The 16,951-nt window shown below is 34.4% G+C and overlaps 1 protein-coding gene across 5 annotated transcripts in view; it reads right to left on the bottom strand.

The window, feature by feature from the left end:
- The window catches only part of ERCC6L2 (ERCC excision repair 6 like 2), a 159,956-nt gene that overhangs the window by 64,515 nt on the left and 78,490 nt on the right, over positions 1-16,951 (bottom strand). For all 5 annotated transcript variants that reach the window (XM_027614939.2, XM_027614942.2, XM_027614941.2 and 2 more), the window contains 6 exons: positions 14,272-14,412; positions 13,140-13,253; positions 12,059-12,178; positions 6,233-6,304; positions 5,479-5,624; positions 2,900-2,995 (listed from right to left, as the gene is read on the bottom strand). In XM_027614939.2, coding sequence (XP_027470740.2) covers positions 2,900-2,995; positions 5,479-5,624; positions 6,233-6,304; positions 12,059-12,178; positions 13,140-13,253; positions 14,272-14,412 — 689 coding nt within the window. The remainder of the gene's footprint in view (positions 1-2,899; positions 2,996-5,478; positions 5,625-6,232; positions 6,305-12,058; positions 12,179-13,139; positions 13,254-14,271; positions 14,413-16,951) is intronic.

Below are 16,951 nucleotides of genomic sequence, written 5' to 3' on the forward strand. Positions count from 1 at the left end.
TATCCTACCGGGTATGAAGTGATATCTCATTGTAGTTTTGATTTGCATTTCCCTAATGATTGGTAATATTGGCACATTTTCACGTGTTCATTGGCCATTTGTATATCTTTTTTGGAGAAATATCTATTCAAGTCATTTTCCCATTTTTAAATTAGGTTTTTATTTCTTGGTTGTTGTAACCAAGTTTTAGAAGTTCTTTATATATTCTAAATATATAAAGTCCTTATCACATGTGTAATTTGCAAATACTTTCTCTGTGGGTTGTCTTTTACTCAGTTGCTATCGTCCTTTGATAGAAGGACCTGAGGAGTTTCTTAAAATGCAGACTATAGATCCCCACCCTAGACCTACAGAATTAGAAAACCAGGAGGATGGCACTTGAACATCTGTGTTTAAAAAGTGAACCAAGTGATTATTATGCCCAACTCTCTTAGTTGTTGCCCTTAAATTTTTTTGTTAAAACTTAAAAACATTTTTTGGCATAAACTTGAAAAACTGACCAATATATCCTAATTCTTTTTTGATGAAATATAAATTCTAACACAATTATCCCCAACCTCCAATGTTTTGTTGAAATTATATGGAATTTTAGTTTTTGATTCTTATTTTTTTTTTTTAAGATTTTATTTATTTGAGAGACAGCACAAGCCAGGGGAGGGGCAGAGGGAAACAGAGAGAGAATCTCAAACAGACTCCTCGCTGAGCAGAGCCTGATGCAGGGCTCGATTCCAGAACTCTGAGATCATGACTTGAGCTGAAGTCAGACATTAAACTGACTGAGCCACCTAGGCACCCCTCTTACTAATTTTCTTATACCATCCCTTCATATTCTTGAGAATTCTTTCTTTATAACTGCATTAAGCCTCTCAATTAACCATCAACAATTATTTAGACTTAAATATAAATTTCTCAGTTCCTAGATGTCAACAATTGCCTTATTTTCCCTCACATATTGATATTTTAGCCATTGACTACAACTATAAATCAAAATTATTTTCTTGAAGATACCATCATATGAATTTTGTCACTTTGACAACTTCAATTGTCTTCCAAAATTCTATGATGTAGATGAAAAGTCTGTTCTTCAAAGTCTGTTCTTTTTTTTTTTTTAAGATTTTATTTATTCAACAGAGAGAGACACAGTGAGAGAGGGGACACAAGCAGGGGCAGAGGGAGAGGGAGAACCAGACTCTCCGCTGAGCAAGGAGCCCGATGTGGGACTCAATCCCAGGACCCTGGGATCATGACCTGAGCTGAAGGCAGACGCTTAATGACTGAGCCACCCACGCTCAAAGTCTGTTCTTCTAAATGAGTGTGATTTTCATTTCTTTGTAACCTGTTTGTTCTTTTTGTCTTTGTTTTATAAATGATTTTCTTTCCCTCTTTCTCACTCTGGCATTGTTTAGCCCCTTTCTTTATCTCTGGAACTTAGAAATATCACCAATATGTGTCTGTATGTTTTCTCTCCTGCCCTGTCATTGTGTTCTAAAATATTCATTCCTTTTATTTTCCATATCAATCTCCACTTTCAGTCCTCTCCATTTTATTACTTAGATCTTGAACTGAATTATTTGGCAATAGTTTTAATTTCTAAGAATTTCTTTTTTTTTTAAAGATTTTATTTGAGAGCGAGAGAGCACAAGCCAGGGGGAGGGGTAGAAGGAGAGGGAGAAGCAGACTACCCACTGAGCAGAGAGCCTGACGCGGGGATCATGACCTGAGCTGAAGGCAGATGCTTAAAGGACTGAGCCACCAGGTGCCCCTAATTTCTAAGAATTTCTATTTTTCTCTTCTATGCACATTTTTTACATGGTGTCCTATTCTTATTTTATTTCCCTCAGGGTCTGTTTCTGATCTTGGCCCTTTTCTTTCATACTGTTGGTTTTATTAAACTATCTCATAATTCTTTTTTTTTTTAAGATTTTATTTATTTGAAAGAGAGAGCATGAGGAAGAGAGAGAGCATGAGCAAAGGGAAGGGGAGAAGCAGACTCCCCTGCTGAGCAGAGGGCCTGACGTGGGGCTCAATCCCAGGACCCTGGGATCATGACCTGAGCCGAAGGCAGTTGCCTAACCAAGTCACCTAGGCGTCCCCTATCTCATAATTCTTAATTTTCCATTCATAATTACAAATGAGGAACTGGGTAGACTGCATAGGAAAGCTGGTCTGGATTTCTATGCAGGTACAGAGGTCAATTTAATCATTTCCCCCTTTTTATGTTCCATGGAGATCTGGGATTACTTTAGGTTCAGCTCTGCTTTATGATCTGGTCTTAATGTCCACTGTAAAAACCTTCTGTCAGTCTGATTCCCCACTTATTTATAAAATTTATGAAATAAATCTTTCACCTTTGATCAAGGGGCATCTGTTGTAGGCCAATCCCTCTATATATGGAGCGTAGGAGAGGAAATGGTTTTAGAATTAGCACATCAATTAATTTCCCACAAAAATTCAGTCTGGTCTCTTTCTACATCTGACAGTTGCTGACCCAGGCTTGAAATTTCTCTGTGCTCTCCTACTGACTTTGGACTGTGGCTTTTCTCTGCTGGTTTCTTGATCATATACGTTCTGTTTACCTTCTATCTTCTAGGAGTTTTTCAAAACTTCTGATCTATTAGTAGTCACCCTCCCTCTCTTCCTATAGTATTATGGGTTTGTTCCTTCTTCTTAAACCAGTTCTGTCATAATAATGGGATTTTGAGATGGACAGAAAATAAAATGCTATTATCAGCCTGCTATTTGGGTTCAGATTCAGGGTTATCTTAAATACAATTTTTTTCATAAGGTTTTCTCTATCTTCTAATCACAGTAATATAATAAGCAACCTAAGAGAGTCAAAAAGGAGTATTTTTAGATAAAAAGTACTTGTAGGTCACTTTAAATTTTGTCAGTATTATACCTGTCAATTGCTTGAAGATCATTGGCTGGATTCCAAGTAGGATCAAATAATACAACAACATTGGCACCAACAAAATTGAGGCCTAGTCCACCAGCCCTGGAGGAAACAGAAAAGGGCATATTAAAATAGCAAAAACATAATTGTTGCCCTCTAATATTGCATTAACATCATAAAAGTAAGATGATTAAAACACAAACATGCCACAAACGAAATAGCTATGGAATATTATTTTTCTACCACTAGAATATCCCTAAAAAAAACAAAACCCAAAAACCTGACCGTTAAAGCCCACATAACAGGGTTGTGCTGTTTTTTTCATTTTTTGGATATTCAAATACTATGCTGTAAAGATTTTCCTAACATACTTTCTAAAAATTTCAAGTATAGTCCAGCTAAATAAAGTACTATACACATTTTTAAAAATCAGTACAGGAGTAGATGTACTTCTTATTCCTTCCACTAAGTGCAGCTAAAAACCCCTGGATATCATATATAAAATAAACATAAGATTCTGAAAGGTAGAGAGAACAAAGATTGGCTAGGGACTATACGAACTAAGGAATGACATGGCAATGAGTTCTCCAGCTATCTTTTTGCTTAAAAATCCCAGACTGGGTTCTGAAGAAACCAGCATACTGGAAATGCCAACAGTCAAGACAAAAAAAAGCCCCAAGAAAAGCCTTCTTCCTTTAGCCAAAGAATCAGCAAAGGTATAGCCTTTAAGACAGAAAGATAATAACCAGCCCATCCTTGTAAATACCATGGAAAAAAATCTATGGTCCCACTCCCAACCTGGTCAGTAAAGGCTGAGTGAGGAGATTAGATTTCCACCCTTGCCTAACTACAACAGGGTGCCTCTCACCCACACCCAGGGAGTGTCAGAGAAAACTGACTGGGAGCTGGGGACATTCATTTACGCTCAGCTATAACCAGATCCCCTCTGTGATGTCAGTGGAGGCTGTATAGAAACAGTAATGAAGTGCCTCACTCTCAGGATGTCAACAGAAGCCAAGCAAGAAACATGGATTCCCATCCTTATGCGGCTGGCATGGTGTCTGGCTAAAACAGGGAAAAAGCCCCGCTGTAGATAAGCTCAAAATAAAAAATAACAAAATGTGTGAAGAAACCGTCTACCATAAGCAAGAGCCAGAAAGAACAACAAACAGAAGGATTAGCAGCCCCAAGTACAGGAGTTAATAGAGCAAAACTGCCATTCAAAAAGAGATTTAAAAAAAATAATGATTAAAATTACTAAAGAAATAAGAGAAAGGTTAGAAACCATAAAGAACAAAATATGAGTAAAAACAATCAGGCAGATCTGAAAATATCAACAGGACTTTTAAACATGAAAAATACAGTCTTAAAAATTCAATGAATGGGTTAAATAACAATTTCTAATATAAAGAGATAATTAGGAGCTTTATGGCAAATCTTATCAAATTAGATGCAGTGAGCAGAAAAGGAATGAGAGATGACTGCTTGCCATCAGAAGTTCTATACTATTTGAACTGTTGTTAAAGATATTTATGACTTTGAAAAACATTATTTAAGAAATTAAAAGTGCTTATTATTTAAGAAATTAAGAATGCTTGTGTGTACTTTATAAAACTTAACTGAAGACAATATTCCATGTCATTTACTGCTCTGTAGGTAAGGAAGGGCTCATGTGAGAAATTACTTCTTGATTCATTCACAGGAAAATGGGAATCCAGAGCATCTCTCCTTATGACTTCATTGCAAGAATTTGAGAATAACTTCAGTGTTCAACAGTAAGTAGCTCACTCATCATATATATAATTTTATTCCTCATTTTAAGTAATTATTGTGTTGACTTTTTACATTTTACATATGTTTGTTTTTAAAGTCCTTTGAAATTCTTTTTGAAAGATAATGGGGGCAGATCTATAAAATACTTATTACATTAGATGTCCAAGTAAGGATTTGTTACCCCCCAAAAGGGATTAATCTTCTTAGGTGTTTATATTGGCTTAAATCTTTCTCTAAAGTGTGTATATTATTTAAAAGGTTTTAATGAGAAATTCATAAATAGGTGTTAGAACTGACCTAGCTTCTATAAAACCTATTAATATGGAGCTGCTGTGGTTGAGACCAGGTAGACAAAGGGAGGAAGTACCTGGCCCACTACGCCCAGTGGGCTCTCTAGGGCTCCTTGAGCACAGTTTAAAAACCACTGCTACAAATGATTCTCAGTTATATGATTAATAACTTGATTATTCAATTAAGTTTGACTGTTCTGACCACAAGACATGAATAAGAACACTACCACAGAAAATTCCTGGGAGGAAACATCCATTTCTTTTGATTGTTATCTTTATAAACCCAGACATATAAGGAGAATTCAGTGATGATAAGGAAATTGAGAGACAAGGTTAGGTAAAACTCAAGATATTGTTATTTCAGTCATAATTAATAGCATTTTTGCTGCTTCTCCTTAAAGCCAAATAAAACAAAGCAATATAAGCATAACCACTGAAATTAATCCAGTAATAATTTTTAAATTACCCTAAATCTTAAAAGCAATTAGATAAAAATCAAGTTATCAAATTTTATTTTCTTACATTGTGGAGACAAGGCAAATGTTAACATCTTGTGTACTGTTGAACTCTTTCACAATCTTGATTCTTTCCTCTGATTTCGTACTTCCATCAAGTCGTCGGTAATCAAGGCCGGCTGCCATACAGTATTGCTGCAGAACATCAAGCAGCTAGAGAAAAGACATGAAGAAGGGCAAAGACAAATTCATGGTTTAATAAGTTTCATACAATTATAGAGATAAGATTTACTAAGTATTAATAATTGCTGCTTATAAGTTCTTTCTTAAAATTACAAGAGCAACAAATATTTTCCTGGCTTCTGGCTCATGTATTTCTTCCCATTATCCTGCAACTGCCTTTAAAGTTCACCAATGTTTGTCTTAAAAAAAAAAATCAATCTTTTAGAAAACAAAAATCAAACTTTATTGTTTTTAAACTAAAACCAGATAAAAATAAAAGTATTGGCCAATTTATATAAATGTATTTCATTATTTGTGCTATTTTCCAGGTTCTAAAATCTCTTAAATGTCTTGAACATTTTAATTATAACAAAAACACCAAGAGAGAATTAAAAATCTATCTTTGTATTTGCTATTTGACAATAACCCTGATATATCATTGAGATTTAAGCATTTGTTTTAAAAGTTGCTTACCTAACTACCATTTTCTACATTATGTATAAGATAGAAAATGTGGCTAGACACATTATGTCTCTTAGGCTTTGTGCCTCAGAAGTCAGGGCTGGGCCAATCAAAAATATACTTCAGAAGAAACTCACCTTGGTGGAAAAGGAGAAAAGAAGTATTTTATCTTTGTTTTTCCTGCAATGATTTAAAAGCTGCTGAAGGACCTGGAAATGAACCACAGAAATCAACCACCAGTGAACCAGTTCCAACTAAAAGCACACTTTATACATATAAACATCACTTGAGAATTTCTTAAAAATTATTTTTATATAACATAACCTCAGTCCTCTTTCCTAATTCCCTTGATTTTTGCCAACTTAGAGAAATAAAGTATTAGATATTACATGAGATGTTATTCATCATCATATTGTCAATAATGAGGTAAGGTTCCCAAAGACTTTTGTTTCATCTCATCTGGTTTTAATAAAAAGGAAGCATTTTAGATTATGGGACGCATTTAAATGAATTAATTTAATTTCTAAAACACACTTTCTTTATACCTACAATATGTTCAGAAACTAAATTACAGAACAGCATTCCTTTTAGGAAGTATTTAAGTTTTTTCTAGATAGATATAATGAAATGTGTTTAATTACATCTAGGTTCTAAAAGTCTTGATATTTATTTTCTTAAAATAATCAGTCACATATACACCTCTTCTCATTTTATCCCCTCTACTTCTCTATTTACAGTAAGCCCTGACTTCCAGATTTGATTTTGACCTCAAAATGTCAATAATTTGCCCCCATACACAGTGCTTTTGGGGAGGAAGCAAATAATCCAAAGCCTATTTATAATAGTAATACTGTTATTTTTAAAACAGGCATTTCCACATCTGGCAATGACAGTTCCAGAACACTGTGGAAAAGTAATCCACAAAGGAAAGAAAAGGAATTTTCCGAACTAAGCCTAAAATTTTTCTGAATTATGCAATAAACACTTCAGCAATTTTGTTTATTCACTGATAAGCATTTAAACTTAAATAAAAAATTATACTCAATATAAGAAATATAAGACACTTTTAATGGTTGACTAAGAGAAGACACTGCTAACACTGACCCCCGCCATCCAATCCCTCAGAAAAAGCCATGGGGTTAAGAAAAAAGCTACTCAGATAACCAATCAAATGGTGAATAAAAATGTCACAGATCAGGTAAACCTAATTTTAATACTTGCAGAACTTATAAAGTAAGCTTTGCATTTATTTGCAAAATAAGCTTTGCATTTGCTTTATTTTTTAATAAAATAACTGATTCTATATAAAGTATGTGCATTTGAATTTCACATAATACATTAATTTTTTAAAATTAAAAGACTTTATTTTTTAGAGCAACTTTGGATTTACAGAAGAATGGAGGAGAATATACAGAGAACTCCCACAGACCCCCTCTCCCCCATCCTGCACTTCTGCCCCTCCCCTGCATGCAGCTTTCCCTATTATTAACATTTTGCATTAGGGTGGTACATTTGTAACAACTGATGAATGAATAAATTATTAATAATACATTATCATTAACTATTATTATTAAATTATTAACTATTATTAACTAAAGTCTGTTTACATTACTTACGTTAGGGTTAATTCACTGTGTTGTACATTCCATGAGTTTTTACAAACATGACATATACATGACATTTAATGACATGTATTCACCATTACAGTATTATACAGAATAATTTCACTGCCCTAAAAATTCCCTGTGCTCCATCTATGCATCCCTCCTTGCAAACCCTTGGCAACCATTTATCATTTTACTTTCTCTAGAGTTTTGCATTTTCCAGAATGTCATATAGTTGGAATCATACAGTATGTAGCCTTTTAGACTGGCTTCTTTCACTTAACAATATGCAATTAAAGTGCCTCGAGTCTTTTTTGTAGCTTGATAGCTCCTTTCTTTCTATTATTGAATAGTATTCTATTATCTGAATGTACCACTATTTATCTATTCACCTACTGAAGGACATCTTGGTTGCTTCCAAGTTTTGGCAGTTATAAATAAGATTGCTATAAATATCTATGTACAGGCTCTTGTGTGAACATAAATTTTTAACTCATTTGGGTAAATACCAAGGAGTGTTATAAATAACAATGTTCACAGCTAAGAAATCTTGGGCCTAACTTTTCTCAAATTAGTCAGGCCTAGAGATGAACATGACCCCTAGATGATCCCAACAGCACTAAATTGGGTTTCCTAAGTCTTTTTCCCCACCCCCCACAGTAAGTGGCTCTGTGGTATTTCCCAAGGGAAGGGAAAATGAAGATTCTTATCAGGGGAGTAAGTTCAACTTGTGACCATCCACTTGAATAGTAGTTGAGATCACAAAAGACCTTCACATATAAGAGAAAAAGGTTGAGTTCATGAGTGTAGTTTTGACGGTATGAAGGGTAAAATGAGCATTACATCAACAAATAAATTACAGCTGCAGGCTGACCGATAATAAGAGAAGCATAACTAGCATCTTTTATCACCTGAATTCAAGATATACATGCAACTTGGATTTCTTAACTCTCCCCACAGGCAACAGATTATATGCCTATACATTTTGTATCACTAAATCACCAGATGATGTTGATAATCAAATGATGAAACACAATCTTAAAAATATAACCCTAGGTTATTACTATCAGTCTCTGTCTTGCTGGTGTTCTCTCACAAAACAAATAAACTACAGGCTTCTTTCACATATACAAACACCTACCCAGCCTCCAGCAACAATTCATGCTTGCTTTTTCCCTTCTAAAAATCATAACAAAAAATAAATGTAATAATTTTAATCAGACATTATTATTCCTAGATATATAACGCAAATAGTACATTTTAAATCATATGTTGAGTATATAAGAATATAAAATGTAGAGTTATAAAATTCCATTTAATATTAAGAGTAACTTTTTAGTGAAGAATCATAATGAATGCAATTTAAATATATAACAATAGATAATACAGTTTTCACAGGAGGCCATGGTTTCTGGCCTGGGAAATAAGTGAGATAATAAGTGCTCAGTTCTAAATTAATTGAGCTTTTTATATTATTTTATTTAAAAATAAATAAAAGTCAATAAAATGGATGACAAAATAGATTATTGTTAGGAAAGATTGTTAGGAACTTTACTATTGTTAGGTTTGAATTATTATGATAATAAATCATAGAATATTCTCACTAACACAGACTTATTTTAAAAATACACAACTCTCAACAAAGTGGGTATAGAGAAAACATACCTCAACATAATAAAGGCCATATATGACAAGCCTACAGCTAACATAACACCCACTGGTAAAAACTGAAAGCTTTCCCTCCAAGATCAGGAACAAGACAAGGATGCCTGCTCTTGCCACTGTTATTCAACATAGTACTAGAAGTCCTAGCCAGAGCAATTAGGCAAGAAAAAGAAATAAAAGGCATCCAGATGGGAAAGGAAGAAGAAAAACTGTCTCTACATATGGCATGATCTTATATATAGAAAACCCTAAAGACACCACCAAAAAAACTGTTAGAACTAATAAATTCAGTGAAGTTATATGATACAAAATCAGTCTACAAAAATTCATTGCATTTCTGTATACTAATAAGGAAATATCAGAAGAAGAAATTAAGGAAACAACCCCATTTACAACTGTATCAAAAGGAATAAAGTAACTAAGAATACATTTAACCAAGGAGGTGAAAGACCTGTACACTGAGAACTATAAGACATTAAAGAAGACACAAATCAATAAAAAGGTATTCAGTGTTCATAGGTTGGGAACTAATGAGTGTAAAACGTCCATACTACTCAAAGCATTTATAGATTCAATGCAATGGCATTTTCCTCAGAAACAGAACAAACAATACTAAAATTTGCATGGAACCAAAAAAACCCCCAAATAGGGCGCCTGGGTGGCTCAGTCGTTAAGCGTCTGCCTTCGGCTCAGGTCATGATCTCAGGGTCCTGGGATCGAGCCCCACATCGGGCTCCCTGCTCAGCGGGAGGCCTGCTTCTCCCTCTCCCACTCCCCCTGCTTGTGTTCCCTCTCTCACTGTCTCTCTTTCTGTCAAATAAATAAAATCTTAAAAAAAAAAAAACCCAAATAGTCAAAGCAATCTTGAGAAAGAGCAAAAAAACTAGAGGCATCATACTTCCTGATTTCAAACAATACCACAAAGTTATTGTAATCAAAACAGTATGCTATTGTCATAAAACAGACATACAGATCAATGAAATAAAATAGAAAGCCCAGAAATAAACCCACATGTATACAGTCAATTAATTAATGACAAAGGAGCTAAGAATATACAATGGGGGGAAAGACAGTCTCTTCAATAAATGGTGCTGGAAAAACTGAATAGCCTCATGCAAAAGAATGAAATAGATCTCGATAAGACATCTGCACCCCCACATTTACTGCAGCATTGTTTACAATAGCCAAGACATGGAAAAAATGTTCAGTGTCTGTTGATAGATAAATGAATAAAGAAAATGTGATATATACATATATAATGGAATACTGAGACATAAAAAGGAAGGAAACCCTGGCATTTGCAACAACAGGAAGGGCATTACGCTAAATGAAATAAGAGAGAGAAAAACAAATACCCTATGATTTCACTTATATGTGGAATCTAAAAAAAAAAAAAAATGCTTGTATTTATAAGTACAGAGAACAGATTGGTGGTTGCCAGATGCAGGGGTTGGAGGCAGGCAAAATGGGTGAAGGTAGTCAAAAGGTACAAATTTCCAGTTATAAGTCCTGGGGATATAATGTACAGCATGGTGACTACAGTTAACAACACTATATCACATATTGGAATGTTGCTAAGAAAGTATACCTTAAAAGCTCTCATCATAATAAAAAAGACTATGTGTGGTGATGGATATTAACTAAACTTATTGTGATAACCATTTTGCCATATACACATATATCAAATCATTATGTTGTACACCTAAAACTAATATGTTATATGTCAATTATATCTCAATAAAAAATACAGACACAAGTTTTTAAGGTAATCTTTTTGGCTTTTATTTTATTTCATTGAATTAGAGGTCTGAGCAAACTAAACTATGATGAGTGTATGTAGATTAACTGCTAAAAATATTTCCAGGATTTTAAGAAAACCACGTGACTACTTCAAATTACTTATTTATTTAGCCAAAAGAAATAACTTACTTTCTTCTTAATTAAACCATAATGTTGGGAATTGTTTGGTAATAGTCTCTGAATCCATAAATAAGATTCTTGATAGTTACTAAAGAGTTAAACAAAGTGGCTGCCAAAAGGCTGGGAGCTACCAGCAATTCCCGCAGCTGTCACCGGCAGTGCCCCGAGGCCTGGGTCATGGCTGGAGAACTGAGCCTTACCTTTCCCACCCTCCCCTGAGAATACATCACTGAGAGCAGCATCTACAGGTCAGTCTCCTGGTGTACAACAAATGCTCCCTTGCTACAAATTAGACTTAGCAACTTTCCAATATAGGTTGGCAAGTAAAAACGAGAGGCGGAAAATTCAGTCTAGACACAGAGGTCTTGTCCACCTTGAACTCTTTAAGAAGTTTCTTTCTCTAAGTCCCAGCTATTGCCTATCCTCATCCTTGTATTTGGCATTAGAATTTATATTTCTGGTAGATAATCTCTTAAACATTTGAAGATAAGCTATTATATATGTGGCAACAGCATACATTTTTAAGAGGGCATACATCTCATAAATCAATAAGGAAAGTCTGAAGTATATCTGATGTAACCACAAATTGAGAACCTCAGCATGCATGGTTCATTGTAAGCCAGTAAATGCTAAGGCTACATCAGTTGTCTTTGGCCACAGTTTCTTCTGAATGATTGGGTATCTGTTCTGATTAGTTATTGGCCCTGTCATACCATTGATAAATATTTTGTACATCACCCTTATCTGTGCGCAGCCTGAAAGAAGAGCACTTACCTTCATTTTCCCACTGTATTTTGGGTCGGAAAGGGTTTCAAAGGCTGCATCTTTGCTTTTCTGCACAAAATCTGGGAACTTGGAAAATACCTGATCACATATCCTTTTGATAAGTGTTTCCTTAGGAGGAAAAGACAGAAAAAAGAAATTTCAACTTAACACATTTATACCTATATAAATTGAGATTGTTTATGGAAAAATTATATTTAGAAGGAATATATTACTTTGAAGATATTATCTTCTCTAAGTCAGACTTTTTACGTCCTTTTTATGAACTTATGTCATCAACTATATTATTCAGAAACCCTTAAAGTGATAATGTTAATCATATATGGCTTTGATGAGTTCTGAGATAATGATAGGACTAATAATTTTATCATTATTCTTTTATAATCTCTAAAGCAAGGAATCAAATACTTCCCAAAGAGCAAACAGTACTATCAAAGAATAATATTAAATGCTTGTAAGATTTTAAAATTATATTTGAACAGCATGAAGACTATAACACAAAAAGAAAATATAAAATCATTATATAAAAAAGCTTTAAAATAATAAGTAAATAAATAAAGCCTTAAAGATTTTTTTTAATTTACGTTGTGCTCTAGAATAAGATACAACTGAAATGTTCAAAGTAAATGATTGCGTTTATGTCTAAACTTTGAAATTGCTGATTTTTGCCAATTTGGGAAATAGTCCTAATATTTAACATACAGATTACTGTAAGTGCATTTTAATCCAGTAGGTTGGATAAATGGAGTTAGATACATTATTAATGGAATAAGACCGACTCATCAAATATCTTACTTAGTAATTATATCAAAACATGTTAGGAAAACAAATATAGCAACATTACCAGAGGCATAAAAAAAGAGTTATTATTTTAACTTAGGCTTCAATTTTCTCTGAAAAAACTTAAGAGCATATACTTCTTTGACACACAAATTAAAAAATGAGCAAGTCAGTTTCCTCTTAAATTGCATACAAAAATAACTTAAAGATACTTGGCTATGACATTTTATAGCAAATATAAAATCTTTATACCAAATAGCATCACAAAGAAATGTAAAAAGCCAAATCAAACCTGGTGTTTGGAGGTGCTAGCAGACTGCAGTAGTGCAACATGGTTAGCTACCTTCTGAAGGACTGCAAGGTAACTGAAATACAAGGTTTTCACTGTTTCACCATGTGAATTGGTCTATAACCAGAAAAAGAGAAAATAAAAACAAGCAAGGCTATGTAACTACTGACTTCATAAACTATATCGCTTACGCTAATGTTTATCATCTGGTCACCCCTGGCACAATACATTCTGAGAAAATGATGGTCAACTGTTACGTAAAATATCCATGAATCACTTAATGTGGAATCATACTTTTGGTGATGTTTTTATGAAAAGAGGGGAGAAAGTCCTCATTCCAGAAAGTATCTACCCTCAGGAACCACAGTGATAGAGAATGCTGCCATACGAGGTTCCTGGTAATAAAAAATGGCACGGGGGCAGGATTATACTTCACTGTCCCTTCACTGTCCTCTTGTTTATATTCCAAGGCGTCTGAGGAAACTGTGCTATTCTGAAAAAGTGACGTGGTTAAAAACAGCAAAATAAATGAGAGATGGAATAAATCTCAATCTAGATAAATATTTATTCAGGGTCCCTCTATGTACATGGATATTTGACAGATAACTTGATAATAAAATAGAGAGGTAAAAAAAAAGGGCAGGAAATACAGATAGAAGGTTAAGAAAATACAAACTAACATTTGTTTCTAAATAAAAATAAAATACTTTATTATACCAATATACAATTTCGATTAATTAACACTCTATCAGAATAGTATTTTAAGCCTGCTATCAAAGACTAAGTTTACTACTAAGGGATAAGGAGAAACTTCTGAAAATAAGATGAAGTCCCAAGATGAAGTAGGCTACTTCCCAACAAAAGTTGAAAGGGGGGATATCAAATTGAAGCTACTAGTTTCTGAGAGCTACTGAAAAACCAGTTTATTGAAAAGATATTTGAATATTATATTTTGCTATGATTACTATTTGATATTGTAAAATACTTTTGAAAACTATTCCTTTTTATGAACTTACGTCATCTAAAGTTAAAGAACTGACGAAAAGTTATTTTATCTGCTCCTTACCTCCAACATTAGAATAGAGAAATATGTATTCAAAAGGAAGATGTGGAGATACCACCCAGAAATGCTTGCCTTATAACAACAATTTCTCCTTTTCCGGCCACTGCTGCAGCTACAAGGCTCAGAAGACTGAAGTATCAAAGTCACATCTTTTGTTTCTAATACGGTTTGATAGACAGCTTTCTGAAAATCTGTCAGAGAACAATACACCATCTGCCAAGATGAAACACGAGGCAATTATTGGTACTTTTTTATAGCAGTAGTAATCATAACGCACATCAGATTTTGAAGTCTGTAAGAGTGAAAACTGCTTATAAACTATTTTTCTTTTATTTATTTTTTTAAGATTTTATTTATTTATTTGAGAGACAGAATGAGAGAGAGAGAGTACATGAGAGGAGGGAGGGTCAGAGGGAGAAGAAGACTCCCTGCTGAGCAGGGAGCCGGATGCGGGACTTGATCCTGGAACTCCAGGATCATGACCTGAGCCGAAGGCAGTCGCTTAACCAACTGAGCCACCCAGGCGCCCCAACTACTTTTCTTTTAGATACATTATTATGACAATTTCTCCCACCCTACCCTAAACTATATAAATAACTTTCTTTTCAAATAAATCTCATAGAATTTGTTTTTCAATTGAAAGTAATCAAATATGAAGAAACAAGTGTTTTCCTTATATATTTCTAAATATATTCTGGGTCTTTTCAGGCTTTCATACTATTAGCCCATCATGCAAATAAATGACTACGGTTTAGGTCAAATAAAAAACTAGATAAGGAGGGGTGCCTGGGTGGCTCAGTCAGTTAAATGTCTGCCTTTGGCTCAGGTCATGATCAGGTCCTGGGATCGAGCCCCACATCAGGCTCCCTGCTCAGCGGGAAGTCTGCTTTCCCTCTCCCTTTGCCCCTCTCCCCTGCTTGTGCTCTCTCTCTCTCTCAAATAAATAAATAAAATCTATAAAAAAAACTGGATAAGGAGAAAAGGGAAAACTTTGGAACAACAGTATGAATAGTACTTACTGAATTCCTTGAAAACTTAGAAAAAAATTTATTTAAAACTTTATTACTATTATTTATAGTACAATTTGTATTTGATGTCCTACTACAAATTCCTAAGATTAGTAAAGGTAAGAATTAAGAAAATACACATTAAAAGCAACTACAAGTTTCTATTTTGTGCCCAAATTTAAAAAAAATGAAAATTTGATAAAATCATGCCATTAAATTATGCAGGATATAATTTTTAGTAGCACTGGAAGTTGGTAAAAGTCTTCTAAATGTAGCTGTATATAACCAGGGTCATAAAAACCCATAAGATTTTGAAAAATGTGAATAAAAAGGAAAAGCCATCTATTTATAAATATTTATATAACACTACAACAGAATATTATAAAAAAATGACAAATTCTGTTGATTGTTTCTTTGGTGTACAGAAGGTTTTAAGTTTGATGTAGTCTCACTTTTTTTTTTTTTTAAAGATTTACTTATTTATTTGAGAGAGGGTGCAGGGACGGGGTGGGGGTGGTGGTGAGGTGCAGAGGGTGAGGGAGAAAGAGTGTTAAACAGACTCCACACTGAGCACTGAGCCTGATGCAGGGCTCAATCTCACGACCCTGAGATCATGAACTGAGCTGAAACCAAGAGTCGGACACTTAACCAACTGCACCATCCAGGCGCCCCATAGTCTCACTTCTTTATTTTTGCTTTTGTTGCTTATACTTTTGATGTCATATTCAAAAAATCATCACCAAGACCAGCGCCAAGGAGCTCTTTTCCTGTTTTCTTCTAGGAGTTTTAAAAGATTATGTCTTGTGTTTTAATCTTTAATCAATTTCCGGTTAATTCTTGTGAGAGGTATAAGACAGGAGTCCAACTGCATTCTTTTGCATTTGAATATCCAATTTTCCCACCACCACTTATTGAAAAGAGTATCTTCCTCTCTTACTCACTGAGTATTCTTAGCTCCCTTGACTGTATATGTGTGGGTTTGTTTCTGGGTTCTCTATTCTACTCTACTGATTTATGTATCTGTTTTTATGCCAGTACCATACTGTTTTGATTACTACAGCCTTGTAACATAGTGTGAAATCAGGAAAAGTGATGCCTGCCAACTTTGCTGTTCTTTCTCAAGATTGCTTTGGCTATTTCAGGATCTACTGTGGTTCCATACAAATTTTAGGAATGTTTGTTCTATTCCTGTAAAAATATGCCATAGGAATTTTGATGGGGATTGCACTGAAACTATACATGGCTTTGGGTAGTATGGATATTTTAACAATATTAATTCTTCCAATCCACGAACATGGGTATCCTTCCATTTTTTTGTGTCTTCTTCAATTTTTTTTTTTTTAAAGATTTTATTTATTTATTCGACAGAAAGAGAGACAGTGAGAGAGGGAACACAGGCAGGGGGAGTGGGAAAGGGAGAAGCAGGCTTCCCGCCGAGCAGGGAGCCCGATGCGGGGCTCGATCCCAGGACCCTGAGATAATGACCTGAGCCAAAGGCAGTTGCTTAACCAACTGAGCCACCCAGGCACCCCATTCTTCAATTTCTTTCATCAGTTTCTTATAGTCTTCAGCGTCTAGGTCTTTCACCTCCTTGGTTAAATTTATTCCTAAGTACCTTAAAACATGTAGTAACATTCACTAAACACTTCTCACATGCCACACACTTCAGAGCAACCATATAAGGCAGACACTGCTATCATCATTCCTATTTAACAGATAAAGAAACCAAGGTTTGGGAGACTTAG

The sequence above is a fragment of the Zalophus californianus genome, chromosome 13 (genome assembly GCF_009762305.2).
Source record: "Zalophus californianus isolate mZalCal1 chromosome 13, mZalCal1.pri.v2, whole genome shotgun sequence".
Taxonomy (NCBI): Eukaryota; Metazoa; Chordata; class Mammalia; order Carnivora; family Otariidae; genus Zalophus; species Zalophus californianus.